The 14,496-nt window shown below is 41.1% G+C and overlaps 1 protein-coding gene across 5 annotated transcripts in view; it reads right to left on the bottom strand.

Annotated features, from left to right (window-relative positions):
* The window catches only part of PBX1 (PBX homeobox 1), a 316,529-nt gene that overhangs the window by 60,131 nt on the left and 241,902 nt on the right, over positions 1-14,496 (bottom strand). For all 5 annotated transcript variants that reach the window (XM_032650184.1, XM_032650154.1, XM_032650161.1 and 2 more), the window contains 2 exons: positions 12,523-12,658; positions 7,306-7,465 (listed from right to left, as the gene is read on the bottom strand). In XM_032650184.1, the coding sequence (XP_032506075.1) occupies positions 7,306-7,465; positions 12,523-12,658 (296 nt within the window). The remainder of the gene's footprint in view (positions 1-7,305; positions 7,466-12,522; positions 12,659-14,496) is intronic.

Below are 14,496 nucleotides of genomic sequence, written 5' to 3'. Positions count from 1 at the left end.
GAAGAATGACATGCAAAGCAACCCCCCCCCCAAATAAAAACTAAAATCAAAACAACATCAACAGAGTCTGGTTAGTAGCATGAAGAACAGAGCAAGCAATAAAGGGTGCATATCATTCATGTTATGCGGAGCCCACATCTCACTGCAAGTTGCCCATAGATCTGCTTCCCCTTAGCAGCTTCAAGCTGAGAAAGGAAACATGTATTCTTCTCAGCTTGCTCTGTTTGAGTTGAAGACAGTCTCCAGACCCAGGGTTTCTCTCTCATGTCTCTAAAATTCTAGGATTGGCTGGGGGACTGTGGGCCGGAGACTACAGGCTGGTCAGTGGTACTTCTGCCACCACGATGGAGCACATGAGCTATCAGCTGGATTCTAAACAAACTAATGCTACACCCATCTACTCTCACATGGGTAGCAGCACCTGGGGGGGGGGGTGGGGGCATGAAGGCAACGCTGCACAGTAGGGCTGGCCCTGTGATATGAGTCACCAACATTCCTGATTTCTAGAAAGTAGGTGATGTTCCCTGCTGGGTGGCAAACAGTCCAAGAGAATCGTGAGGACTGCAAAAATGAGTGAGAACAATATGCTTTTCTCTGCCACCTGCCATTTTGGAGGAAGATGAGACAGAAAATGGACCAGGAATTCTCAAGCATGCATGAAATGTGAAATGATAGTAATAATAATAAAGTGAGACTTCAGAAAAGCAGTTAACTATCTGCTTTCACCTCCTAGAGTTGAAACTTTCTCCCAGACTTAGCCTGTAGGCACCACCCGGTTCCACTGGTTCTACTGTGGTAAACCTAGTCCCCCCTCAACCTAAACACAAGGCCGTGGAAAAGCTTAATATTATTCTGAAGCCATCGTGCAGCTCAGTGCATTAGGAAAGAAAGCTCAACGTGCAAGGTTTGGTTAAAACATGACGTTAGCCTGGAAAAGGAGAGACCTCAGGGACCCAGGTCAGTTCCACTCTATTGTTTCCGTCCCTATATTGCTCAAATTGCACTCCTGCCCTTGAATTCTGAGACAGCCATCATCCGTGTGGAATCGCCCAACAATGATTCATGCCCCAGCTCTGACTCTCTTTTATCCCAAAATAGGGATTTGTGCCATCCTAGAGAGCCGTCTCGCCTCACATGAAGAGCTGCAGCTACGCCGAACAGAAGGTTTTTTTGTTCCATGGCAGGACCACTTAACTAGCAATGACTTCTAAACTCTGCCACTCTCCTCAACTATTCATGGTATCCTCATCCTTCAAAGGCAAGAGCCATTTAGAGGAACCAAATGATTTACTTGAGGACAATTTACTTGGGGACAACCTCAAGTTAAGGAACATCTCCATTCTGCTTTGTTCTTTGGGGTGTTCATCCATATGCAAGGAGCCAGCCGAGTATTTTGCTACACAGACGGATCCTCCACTCTTAACTCCCTTCTCATGGGAAAAAGGGATTGCTTTCTTTGGGGGGCGGGGGACAACTCAAGCACCATCCAAAGAACTATGACATCCCGATTAACTCTGAAACATGTCCTATGTATGTCATCTGGCACACATTTCTCGGTTTAGCTTATCTGAGAGGAATTAGAAAAGTTGGATCTTAGGCAAAATAGGTACAAGATTTGACCAGGTGTGGCTTACACCCAATCAGTGGGCAGAGGCTTTGGCCTGGACCCTCCTTCCATTAATGTGCTGCAAATCTTTCAAACAGTCCCCCCCACAACGTGTGGGTGAACCAGTGCGTAGCACAGATCACATTCGTATGTTAAGATATATAAGACCCAGGCATCTATGTCCTAGTTACATCCCTCTCAAATCTTTCTTTCAACCACAGCAATATAACCTAAATATTAAAAGCCATTTTATAATAAGTATTACAACACACGCTCACAGGCAGATGTCATCAGAACCAAGAACCAGCAGCTCTAAGAACCCAAATTATAATTGTTTATATGATATCAGGATTTTTTTTTTCCCCCGAGAGTATTCAGTTTGAAGCCCAGGTATCTTATTTCTCTCCCAACCAAATACCATGTAATAAACATACACTCTACATGCTTGATTGATGGTTTATTGGAAATTAGCACACAGACTGAGAAATGGGAGAAACTTCCAGAGGGCTACACTGATGCCAAGGAACATGGCACCCACGGAACCATGAAGGCACGGAATGTGCCACTTACAAGATATACACTGCAATTGACACAGATGATTTAAAAAATATATGTGCATAGATAAATTGTAAATATGTCTGGCTGCCTAATGTACATAGAGATGAATATGCACATATCAATGTACTTCATGTACAAATGCATTTGAATCAGAGCAGTAATTGCAGAAGGATTCCCTGTGCTTTTGGCCATGCTGTTTCAGCATTTCATTGTCTCTGTACACCCACGTACAACACCGCCATGGCTTCTGCTTCTCTGATAAGTAACTAGAGGCAGTGATTTCACTGAGGAAAGAGACCAGGTGTCACGAATACTGCAATAAGGCAGACACGTCCACACAAACATCTAAGTAACGACGGGGAGACTCATTCTTCATCTGGCACTGGAAGTTGGAAAGAACTTATCCTGGATTGGATAACCTCCTGGGAAGGATGTGATTCATAGACAAATAGCATGTGGGCTCTCTCGGAGGTGCTGTGGAATTCTCAAAGAACTAAAACAGAATTACCTAGTTTGCTGAGAAGGTCAGTCTGGAACCTTACCTGCAGGTGGCTATAAAGTGAGGGCAAGGACTAGAAGCACATTTTAAGACGTGCTTGCCAGTTAAAAGGTTCTGAATTTGGCTTGGAAAGGGAGGCAAGTAGCTCGTTTAAGCCGTAATCCAGACAGCTGGGGCACGTACAAAGCTAAACTTGCACTCAACTAGACAGAGAAGTGATAGATCACCTACAGATTCTGATGCATTTGCTCATGCAAACACGATGCGGAGATGTGTTAACAGCCATCTTCATAAAAGACAATTTCCTGAACACTCTGTTTCTACTCTAAAGAGTCTCCAAAAGAATTACATTTGCTCGGGGGAAAAAAAAAAAACCAAACTCAGTTAACTTCAAAATCCAAAAAATAGAATACTAATGATAATATCTCAATCTAGAGCGGGGTTTCTTGACCTTGGCACTATTCACATTTTGGGCCAGATAATTCTTTGTTGTGGAGGAATATCTTACGTATTGTAGGACAGTCAAACACATCCCTGGTCTCCTTAACTTCAAAATCCAAAAAATAGAATACTAATGATAATATCTCAATCTAGAGCGGGGTTTCTTGACCTTGGCACTATTCACGTTTTGGGTCAGATAATTCTTTGTTATGGAGGAATATCTTACGTATTGTAGGATGGTCAAACACATCCCTGGTCTCCATCTCATAGATGCCAGGAACATCCATCCCCCTACAACTGTGACAGCCAAAAATGGCAACTTTACTGACATTGAGAACCCATGACCTAGAACAAGAATGAATTTACTTTTTCTTCCTAAGGAACTTGAGGTGTTTTAAAAGTATTAGCTCATTATAACTCACAGCATTTTTAGGAAGCAGATGGATGGCAAGTATTACCTTAATTTCTGCAATCTAGAAGTCTAGGTAGGCTTCACACAGATTAGGTGGCCAGTTTGATCATATTGGACTCTGTTGGCCTCCTATACCGTTTGGAGGCTCAAAGATAGAGTCTCTTTGCTGGATGTAAGCTTAATTATATTATGCTCACTTCTCTGTTTTTCAAGATTTTTCTCTCCAAATTAAAATAAAACCATTATTACTTTCTACTCAGGGCAAAGTACAAGAGGGAAAGGTTATCTGGTTCAATGGGAAACCAGATAACCTTCAGCAGGTGTGCATGTCCAGGATCTAGAGTTCCAATTCCAGGAGGCCATGTTTTCATTTTCCACAAGGGAAGAAACATAGGAAGAACGAACACAGCAGAAAACATCAAGGGGATAAATTCTTTCACTGGTTTTAAAAAACAAAACCATGAGTGTTCCGATGGCTTTACTAGAAGTGTCAGTCAACTCTGGATGTGTCACCTCCTCTCTAACCATGTGTACTATACATAAACTTCTCTTAGGAAGCCAGTGTCCAGGGCCTTAATATGATAACCTTCCACCAACCCAGAAAAACACCAAACTTTCTACGAGGGGCGTAATAAGAATATGTTAAAGGGCTTGCTGCTAACTAATGTCATGGCTGAATCTACTGTTGTCCTTGACACACACACACACGTACAACCAAGCAAAAGAATTCAAATCTGTGGGTTCTGAGCCTCAAAAAACGGGGATTGCTTAGCTAATCACAGATTCTGCTAAGATATCAATGCTGATGCTATGCCACAGAAAATATCTGTAACCCATAAGCCAATTTCTTTCTTCTTAGATATTAAAATGTTCTCCAACCTTCCAAAATAGATAATCCAACCTTCTTAAAAGGGCCTTATTTTTCTGAGCTGTTAACTCTTGCTTTCATAATCTCATCAAAAATAGGAAATTGAGAAGGTGTCATTTTAGGTCACTCCAAAAGAATTATGGACCCAGGTTATTAACTATTGCTTCAGTTGGTCCCCATTTTTGTTTCTTTTTTTTCAAAACTTAATTTTCTTGTCTTCTCTCTATTCTTCCTCCTTGCTCCATCCATTTTGCCCAACTCTGCTGGTGTAAAACATGAAGCATTCCAAGTATCTCGAAATACTTGTTAATTCCTCACAGGCCCCAGCCCTACGTGATTTTTATGAATTATGCTTAAGGAAATAGGAGGCCAGGCATATATCAACAAACAGGAATATTTAGAAGAGGCCTAAATAAAGATACTGAAGTACTGCTATCCACACAAAAGCCTCTAGAAGGAATAAGATTTACTTGCAAAATATCTTCCTTGCAGTAGAAATGAGTATTTATATTTAGTAAAGCTTCTGGAAAAAACTCCTGCTTCGATACTGAGGATATAAAAAGTTCCCAGGTTCCAGAACTCTAAACTCAACTAAAATATATTTTCACTTCCTAACCTCTTATTTAAAACTTGCTATTTCAATTATTATCTACCCTTCGGAATTATCAAAGAGCTGGTATACAACATGATAAACACCCTATGTGCAAAGCTGAAACATTTTAAAGTTCTCTCTCTATCTGTGTAGCGATTTGGGTTGTGTTAAGAGCAAAGAAAAGATAGAAAAACCCATTTATAACTTTTCCTGTTAAACCATTTATCTTTTAAAATTCCACGCTATTGCACATATACAATAGAATTTTCTTTTGTCTCTGTTTTAGAAAAAGCACTACAAAGGGGTTCCTCTGCATATTATTTCCAACAACTTAGGCACCACTGGAAAGCTTAGCTCAAATTTTCCATAATAATTTACTCTGTGCTCAGAATAGTCACATGAAGTTTAAGCCACCAGAAAAATTCCTTAGAATACTGTAATCACATACGGATATTCCAAGAGAGCCAAAATAATTCTTAAACACAGACGAGGGGGTTAAAATGCTCACTTTTCTCTTTTCAAGTACTTTAGGAAAGAAGAAAAAGGGATTTAGTAATGAAGGGAGTCCACGGGGCCCTTCTAGAGACTGTTCATAAATCATGCTAAGCCATCTGCGATGCAGATATATCAGGGACAGGAAAAAGTCATTTTGATATCTGTTTTACATTATGATAACCTTTGCAAGAGTATCGAATGTGTTTTTGCTAATGTTGACAGAATTGCACTTCTTCCAAAGAGACAAGTGAAAATGTCTGCCTAGCAGTACAATTCAACTAGTGTTGCTGGGTCTGAAATGCTTAATAATTGACCAGATGGGGATGAAGGAAACTCTCTGGTTATTGAACCTGTTAGCCTTGATCCTCTGTCAATCATACCATGATGAGAAGAGAAGGAAACACACACACACACACACACACACACACACAAAACCTCAAAAAGCAAATATGCTCTCCATGGTTACCTAATCTGGAGTGCTGGGAAAAATGAAACTGGATTGAATTCTACATTGTCTTACCATATCCATGTTTACAAAGCCCAGGCCACTCTTCATGCATGATTCCATTTAAACAAAAGAAAGCTGTGACGGTACAGCCCAGTGACTTGGAGAACTTTATGATAACAAATTAGAAGCATCTAGAAGCTCACAGAAGACATTGGTGTGTGGAGCCTTACATGTCTCCAATAACAATCTACCACAGGGTAGAAAGAGGACTTATTTTAGTGGGCAAACAGGCGGGGAGGTCAAAGATACCACATACCCCCAAATGTTAGAAATTAGAGTTAAAAGTCATATTATGATCTAACATATTTAATTTGTGACCCTTTAAAGTTGGGGCATCAATTTTCTTAGATATGTACCCCACAGCCAAAATCAATGCATCTGGTTCATTATGGGGAGAAATATCTTAATCTAACTTACTTAATAAAGCCTTATTTAATAAATAAGTACTTATTTAATAAGAAATATTTCTGGTTTTCCCTTTAAAAAAAAAGCACCAACATGCATGCCTTCCATAGCATACAAACACCAAGGTTATATTTTTTATGCATTACTGATTATTCTTTTCCCATGTGGAAATTAAGAACTGGTGGTACAAGGCACACCCCCAAAATATATTATGTTTGCCTAACTCTGAAATTAGTGATACAACGCACATTTACTAAAATAAAACCAGGAGTACAGCACATGACTGATACTGTAACAGAAAAACTGGAATCTGAAATCATTTGAATTAATGACTGGCAATTTTCTTTGTAGTTTACATAAAGAAAACCAACACAATAAAACAGTAAAGAACGATAACTGTAAAAAATGGATAGCAATCACCATAGTTGGCTTTGCAGACCAGAACATTTTAATAAGATATTTAAAGAAGAGTGAATATTCCTTCAAAGAATGCATGCTAGTAGATGACCCAGACATCATGTGATAGGAACAGCAAAATAGATAAGGACAACAACTTTATATGAGACAGACGAAATGCCTGAACCCCAAGGGACTATCTCAAAGTATTAAGTCGAGCTTACTTATTAGAATCTCTGAAAGGAGAATTTAGAGGTCTCCTCATGAAAACCAACCAATTTACCTCTGTCCAACTTAAAGAGACACATTAGTGCAAACCCTCAGACAAGCCCATCTTATAAACAGCAAAACACATTGCTTTTTGGAAATGAAAAGAAAAATCCAAAGTCGCATCAACAGTAAAAAAGATGATCAAATACATAAATCAACCCATCCATAGCCTAAAGAATTAAAAGAAAACCCCAGTGTAGGAAAAGCACATATAAAAATGGAGAACATCTCCCCCAATTCAAAGAAAAAACTAACCAGCTGAATTGGGAGTTGACGGTGAGTTAGCTTGGCTTCCATGGGCTGACACATTGGTAGCAGTGACAGCTGTTTTGGCAGCATAAATATTGGCTTCCTCTTGAAATTTACCTATGTTCTTCTTGTACCGGATTCGTTTATTTCCAAACCAGTTTGATACCTAGAGAGGTTTAAAAGAAGAGGAGAAAGTTACCAAGTTCATCCTGCACAAATATCACAGAGGAAAAGGAAGAGCTTATGAGAGGGTTGAAGAGGTAGGCTCATTGGTCTCATCCTAGCTCTGATTCTGCAACATCGATTAAAAGATCTGAAGGAAGGGCTTGGAGAGGAGCAACGACATAAAATGAGATTCTCTTGCTTAATATAACACAATCTAGCAAAACCACTGTGACAAAGATTTTTCTAGGGAGGAGCTGCTCATTTAACTAGGACCCTTGTAGTTTAGGGCAAGCATTTTAAATCTGCTTACCTCTTAAGTATAGGACACTAAAATAAACCTAGCATTTCAGGAGAAATGCCTGTTACTTACCAATGCTAAAGCTGACTTTGGGCAATCAAAATATACAGACCTTTACATATTCCAAGAAATCTATATCAACATATGGGTGCTTTCATGGATGGATTAATTTCACATTTTTATTAGTTAAATAACTTCAATATGGACTAGATTCTTAGCTGCATTGTACTACTGACCTGAGGATCAATATAACTCAGTCCAATAAATTTCACTAAGTATTTTGTGCAAAGCTTGGTGTTATCTACATGAGGAAAAACTGAAGCCTAGCACTGATTATTCCTTTGAATTCCAGGCTTTAAATGTTAACACCAATACACAAAATAAACGTAATTTACTTTCATTTGTTAACCTATTTCCTTCATGTGGCTCACAGTGGCTGTCCTGGCTTGATTCTATGCCCGTTCTCTTTATACCAAGACCTCTGCCAGACACAAGTGGAGACACAGTGAAATTCAAGTTTTACTCCCATAATCCTGCCTTAGGAAGCAGAGTTTTATATCTCATATTTCAGATGTGATTTCAAACTAAAATATTGTGGTTTTATACAATTACAAAACAAACCATGAATTTGGTGAGAGAAGGAGAAGTTGGTAACACATGTACCATAGCTTACATGTAATTTAATTTACCCCAACAATGGCAGTTCTTGCAAAACTACACTTATTTTTAAAGTGCATTAGCTAAATTAAAAAATCTTATAAAGCTATCCCTCATAGACCTATACAGCTCATACTGAAGCAGAAATGCCAAGCCTCTGTAATAAAAATCAAAACATAGCATTGCAATATTAGTAAACAAGAGAGAAAAAAACTCGAGAGAAAATGCTTTATTTATTGTAAATGCTGGTGCCTACAGAAAGAGAGTTAAACTGGAAGAGGAAGGGCATTTCTGGGTCCATTCAGGGGCCACTGCCTATCCAATTTCACTCCCAAACTCATGCTTTTCTTGATGTAACTTTCACTATTCATAGGAATCAATCATCATTGTGGTTGGGTTTTGACTTCTAAGTGGAACAGAGAGAGAGGAAAAGAGGCAGGGAGATTTTTTTCTGAGGTAACTGGATGAGCTGGAAGAAAGGGGGAAAGATGAAGGAAGTTTGGAACGACTTTTGAGGAGGAAAGAAAATGCCTGTGCTCTAATAAATTGGCTACATGAGAGAAGGTGAGAAGGAAGAGGGTGGAGAAGGGACCGGTCCTGGGATGATTCCTTTCTACAGGAGAATAGATGCTCATGCAGGGAAGATGCTGGGTCAGTTCAGGCATTTCCTGCATCGTCCACTAGGGGGATGTCATATGCCCTGAACAATGTATAGAATCGGTGTTTTCATTAATTAACTCACTGTTCAACAATCATTGACAAGGTCTACTATGTGCTAGGCACTAGGGATACAGAGGTGACTGACTTACTCCGAGACAGATAATGCAGAAGGAATCACTGATTCTCCGGGGAAAGTTTGGTTCACATTTTGAACGCTAAGTTTGAAGAGCCCGTGGGCAGAGCCATGGTGAAGTCCAGTGGGAAGTAAGATATATGAGTTTGGCATTCCAGGAGAGAAGTCTCATGGGGATATTTAAAGAGAAGTATATTTGCAGCTGTGAGCACGGAGGGGGCCACTCCAATTCACTGTGTAGAACAGTGCTTTTCAAAGTCAAGTGTGCATGGAGGGCTTATGAAGACAGATCCCTAGCCTCCTCTCCTTTCCACCAGAGATTCTGATTCAGGACTGGGGTGAGACCCAAGACATTTTTTTTTAATTGAAGTATAGTTGATTTACAAATCGTGTTAGGTTTAGGTGTACAGCACAGTGATTCAGTTACATATATTATATATATATATATATATATACACACACACACACACACACAAATATATACGTATATTCTTTTTCAGATTTATTTTTCTCTTATAGGTTATTACAAAATATTGAGTATAGTTCCCTGTGCTATACAGTAAGACCCAAGAGTTTACATTTCTAACAAGCTCCCAGCTGATGCTGCCTTCTGTAGATCACACTCCAAGCATTAGAATAGAGGAAGGGCTGTTCTGGGATCAAAGGAGAGGATGGTCAATAGATGGGTTTCTGTGTCTGAGCATATTTTGGTTTGGGAATCACAGGAGGACTCACTAGTAGGTGGATTTTAAAAGACTATGTGTCTTAAAAAATAATTAAGGACCATGGGCTAGGACATGATGAGATGGGGGCTAATGAAAGAACAATACTTTTAGGATAGGTAGAGATGGCAGATCCCCTAAGAAGACTGAGCAGGAGGCTGTGGCCCAAGAGGAAGGAGGAAACTCCGGAGAGAACAATGTCAAGAAAGCCAAAGTAGGAGAATTTCAAGATGGAGGGTGAGTATTAACCACCACCACAACAAAAACCCCAAGACAGGGCTTCCCTGGTGGCACAGGGACACCTGCCAATGCAGGGGACACGGGTTCGAACCCTCGTCCAGGACGATCCCACATGCCGCGGAGCAACTAAGCCCGTGAGCCACAACTACTGAGCCTGCGCTCTAGAGCCCGCGAGCCACAGCTCCTGAAGCCCGCGTGCCTAGAGCCCGTGCTCCGCAACAAGAGAAGCCACCGCAATGAGAAGCCCGCGCACCGCAACAAGGAGTAGCCCCCGCTCGCCGCAACTAGAGGAAGCCTGTGCCCAGCAACAAAGACCCAACTCAGCCAAAAATAAATACATAAATTTAGTTTTAAAAAAACCCAAAGCAACAAACAAACAAACAAACAAAAAACAAGAAAGATACAGTCAAATGCATCTCCTAGATTTGAGAACTAGAGATAGAGGGAGATTTAATATATCATGTGGTCCAACCAACCATGACTGGAGATGGGGCAACTAAGACCCAAATAGAAAGAGTGAGTTCCTAAAATCCCACGGTTGACTCGGCATAAACATGCTCCTAGCAAATGCTCGTTCTACGATACCATGTTGTCTCCCACTGGAACTTGTGTGGCAATGGTAGAACAGTCTGGTTATTGTTGGGAGGAAGTGATGTGATGGGGAAGGAAGAATGGTATCGCCCTGGGATGGATAGGGGAAAGAGAAAGGTGATACAATAGATGTAAGTAATCATTTTAATGGACACACTATTTGCACCCTGGATTTCCATAATGAAGGATGTGAAGGTTGCTGGGATAGGCCAAGATTCCATTTTTTATTCACATACAATACAGACTAGATCCTGAAGAGTTCATTCTATTTTCAATAGGGATTTGGAATTCCAAATCCCAGAATTTGAATTCAAACAATATAGCGATTTTCAGCTTTAGCGGCAGAAGATCCCATGACCGAAATTCACTGTTTGTGGGTTAGTGATATGGTTTATACCTGGAAACATGCAGCAAGCACCACAAAACATCAGTTCTCTTTACTTGTGGACAATGGGTCTAGATTTGGACAAGAATGGTTAGAAACCTAGATAACAATCAGGCCACCTGAATTAGACCACCGATGTTCTGCTTTCCCAGGGTTGCCAAGACTGGCAACGACCTTCCGCTGGGTCCAAGTACCTGAGGAAGGTCCAGGTTAAAAAGGAGACGATTCTTTCTGCCTTGTCCGAAAGGTGGTTTCCAAGGCTGCTGCAAAAATCACACATAGAGTGCTGGGGAGAGCCCGGCAATCTCTTCATCGCAGATCCCCTGCGTGGAGTTCTTTATTTTGACTAGACCCAATTCTGCTTAGCTAAACACAGGTTGATGGGATCAGCACCCAGTGGGGAGTAGCAGAGGCCAGGATTCAGCTCAAGGAAGTACAGATGCTCAGTTTATACAAAACAGCGTCTACTTCATTTACAAAATGTTAAGTGAAGTTTTTCACTAAAGTAGGCCTCTTCTCCCCAACTTCCCCCTCTCCCTTGCCCTTTTTGGAAACACTAGTACCTTTGATTCTCTTGCACATGACATAATTCTGAGGAAAGCTTTCTCTGAGAGATTTCTTGACTATCCCTACTGGTCTCAACTAGAGACTGGTGGTGGTATTTGAGGTTCAGACCGAGTAAGAAGTTTGGATGGATCCTTTGTGTAGACAAAATGTAGATACATATAAAACTTGCTGACCTTTCTACTTCATATTAATGCTGAACACTCCAGGTCCATAAAAATTTTATGTCACGTACCTTTCCACGTCAATAGGCACCTGTTACGGTTATTGCTCTTTGGGGGAAGGGGGCACTCAGTGACATTTTGTGCAATCATTCCAATGCAAGCATAGTGACACGTTAAAATTCCTACACTCCATCAGTTACAGAGTGAGGACATCAAGAGAGGACATTTGAGTCCCTTTCATTTAAAAGTTCCATTCACTGACTCTTAAAGTTCCTGGGTTGGGCAAAAACATGGGCCAAGGAATTAAGTATGCTTGAGAAAATAACATGAGAAAATCAGATGGCTTTCCAAGTACATGTAGAATTCTTCACCCATTTGAAGCAATGGAGAGCTCAGAGGGAAGAACCCTGTCCCTGTTTTTACACTGTACTTAGTCTTCTCCTACTTCTGCTGGCTCCTCTCAAGTTTTTCCAGGTACTGCCTTGGAAACTCTTATGCACGTCATGTGCTGACCTTGCCATTTTAAGGCTTAAGTTGATGGAACTTACAAGGCATGAAAGTTCAGGAAAGCAAGACCTCCAAGACTCTGCACTGTGACTCCACCAGGGCCAGGCTATGGGCTGAGCCCTTTGAGGGCTTCTTACCTGGGACACTGTGATACCACACTTCTTGGCTAACTCCTCTTTGGCTTCCTCACTGGGGTAGGGGTTGCTGAGATGGGAATAGAAATATTCATTCAGGATTTCCGTCGCTTGCTTGTTGAAATTCCGTCTCTTCCGCCTTCATAAAGAGAAAGGAAACAACAACGACAACGGAAAAAAAAAAAGTTCACACCAAATACATATAAAAAGGGAGAGGAGAGGACCTACGTCTGGGAGAAGACCCTTTTTGGAGTGAAAAGTGAACAAGAGGAGATTTGAGCAAAGGGGTTGGATGCTGAAAGCATTCTTTAAATACTTCATTGTGTACTGTCGGGACACTAAGCAGAAGAACGATCACATGTATTATACAAATATTTATACAGAGTGGTGAGGGGCATGAAGTTTCAAAATTCCACCATCTTGGTTTTGAACCCTGGCCCAGCTGAATACCAGCTGGGTGATTTGGGACGCCTCTCCGAACTTCAGCTTCTTCAAATGACAGTCAAAAGAGTCAAACTGACCTCACGGGGTGACAGGGAGAAATCAGGTCATACATAGAGAGGACTCAGCACAGTGCCTGGTACATGACAAATACTAGGACTTACTGGGGATTCTTCCTACCAGGTTCCAGGCCTTGGGCCATACCCCCTCAGAGCCATCAATTCAAATTATTCACTTTTCATAACTAGTGAGGTAGCTGTGATTATTCCCATGTACCAATGAAGAACTGAGTTCAAAGGTCACTCAACTAGTAGGTTATAGGGCCAAAGTATCAATTCAGGTCTGCCTGACTACAGAACCCAGCCTCTTTTTTTGTATACAGATTGCCTCCTGGCAATTACACAGAGGCTCTGTAGCCATAAGTTAAAAATAAGTTGTCTGGACTTCCCTGGTGGCACAGTGGTTAAGACTCCATGCTCCCAATGCAGGGGGCCCGTGTTTGATCCCTGGTCAGGGAACTAGATCCCACATGCATGTTGCAACTAAGGAGTCCGTGTGCCGCAACAAAGGAGCCCATGAGCCACAACTAAGGAGCCCACCTGCTGCAACTAAGGAGACTGCCTGCCTCAACTAAGACCCATAGCAACCAAATTAATAAATAAATATTTTTTAAGAAGTTATTTTCTCTCTGTTCTATCCCCATATAGGTGCATGCAACATTTTTAAAAGGCATGGGGAAGGGGGGCGAGAATGGATGGAAATTAACCCCCTGACTACTTGACCTCCCTTGAAAGAAGAAAAGCAGCACTTTCTAAGCAGGAACAGCTGCTAAATGGTAAAACATAAGCCCACAGAAATCTTTTTAATATATAGGTTGCTAAAATGAAGAAAACCACTTTTTGAATAAAAGCATTTTTCTTCTTAAAAGAAAAAGTGCTAATTGAACTAATTTAAAGTGAGAATCACTTTGTTGCCTCCTCCCTGCTAAGGCCTGAGGATAGCTGGGGTTTGCTTAGGGATGCCTGGCTCCTTGCAGATGCTGGCTGGCCCTCTTTGAGGGGGTGGGGTCTCTATCTTTAAATTAGCTCCATTAGCACTTCTGCCTTTCTAGCTTTCATCAAAGGCTTTTCCTTATGGGGAAAAAAAATTTCCAGAACATCCCTGGTTATGCCAGGATATTGAATTTTCTGATTTAAGCCAACAGAAAGCACCAATCGCCTTGCTAGACAGGAAATTCAGCTAATATTGTATTTTCCGGGTCCCACTTGGATTAATTAACATAATAAAGTGCCTGATTTTACCGGATGAACACCATCTGTCCATAGGTATTAACCACATCTGCCCAGATTATGCCAAGCCCAAGTCACCCTCCCAAATCATGCTGAGTTTCTGGGTCACCCAGCATCAGAAATTGGGCAGATTGGATTAAAAGGCCCAACTAAAAAGGAGGCGTGCATTAAGAGCTCTTGCATGATGGGAATTTGAGGATGGTAGCCAAGTGGCTAACCCGGTCTCCAAGCTAGTCTTTGGATAACC

The sequence above is a fragment of the Phocoena sinus genome, chromosome 1, assembly GCF_008692025.1.
Source record: "Phocoena sinus isolate mPhoSin1 chromosome 1, mPhoSin1.pri, whole genome shotgun sequence".
Lineage (NCBI taxonomy): Eukaryota > Metazoa > Chordata > Mammalia > Artiodactyla > Phocoenidae > Phocoena > Phocoena sinus.
Note: the sequence above shows the minus strand (reverse complement) of the source record. Positions and strands in the feature narration are given on the sequence as shown.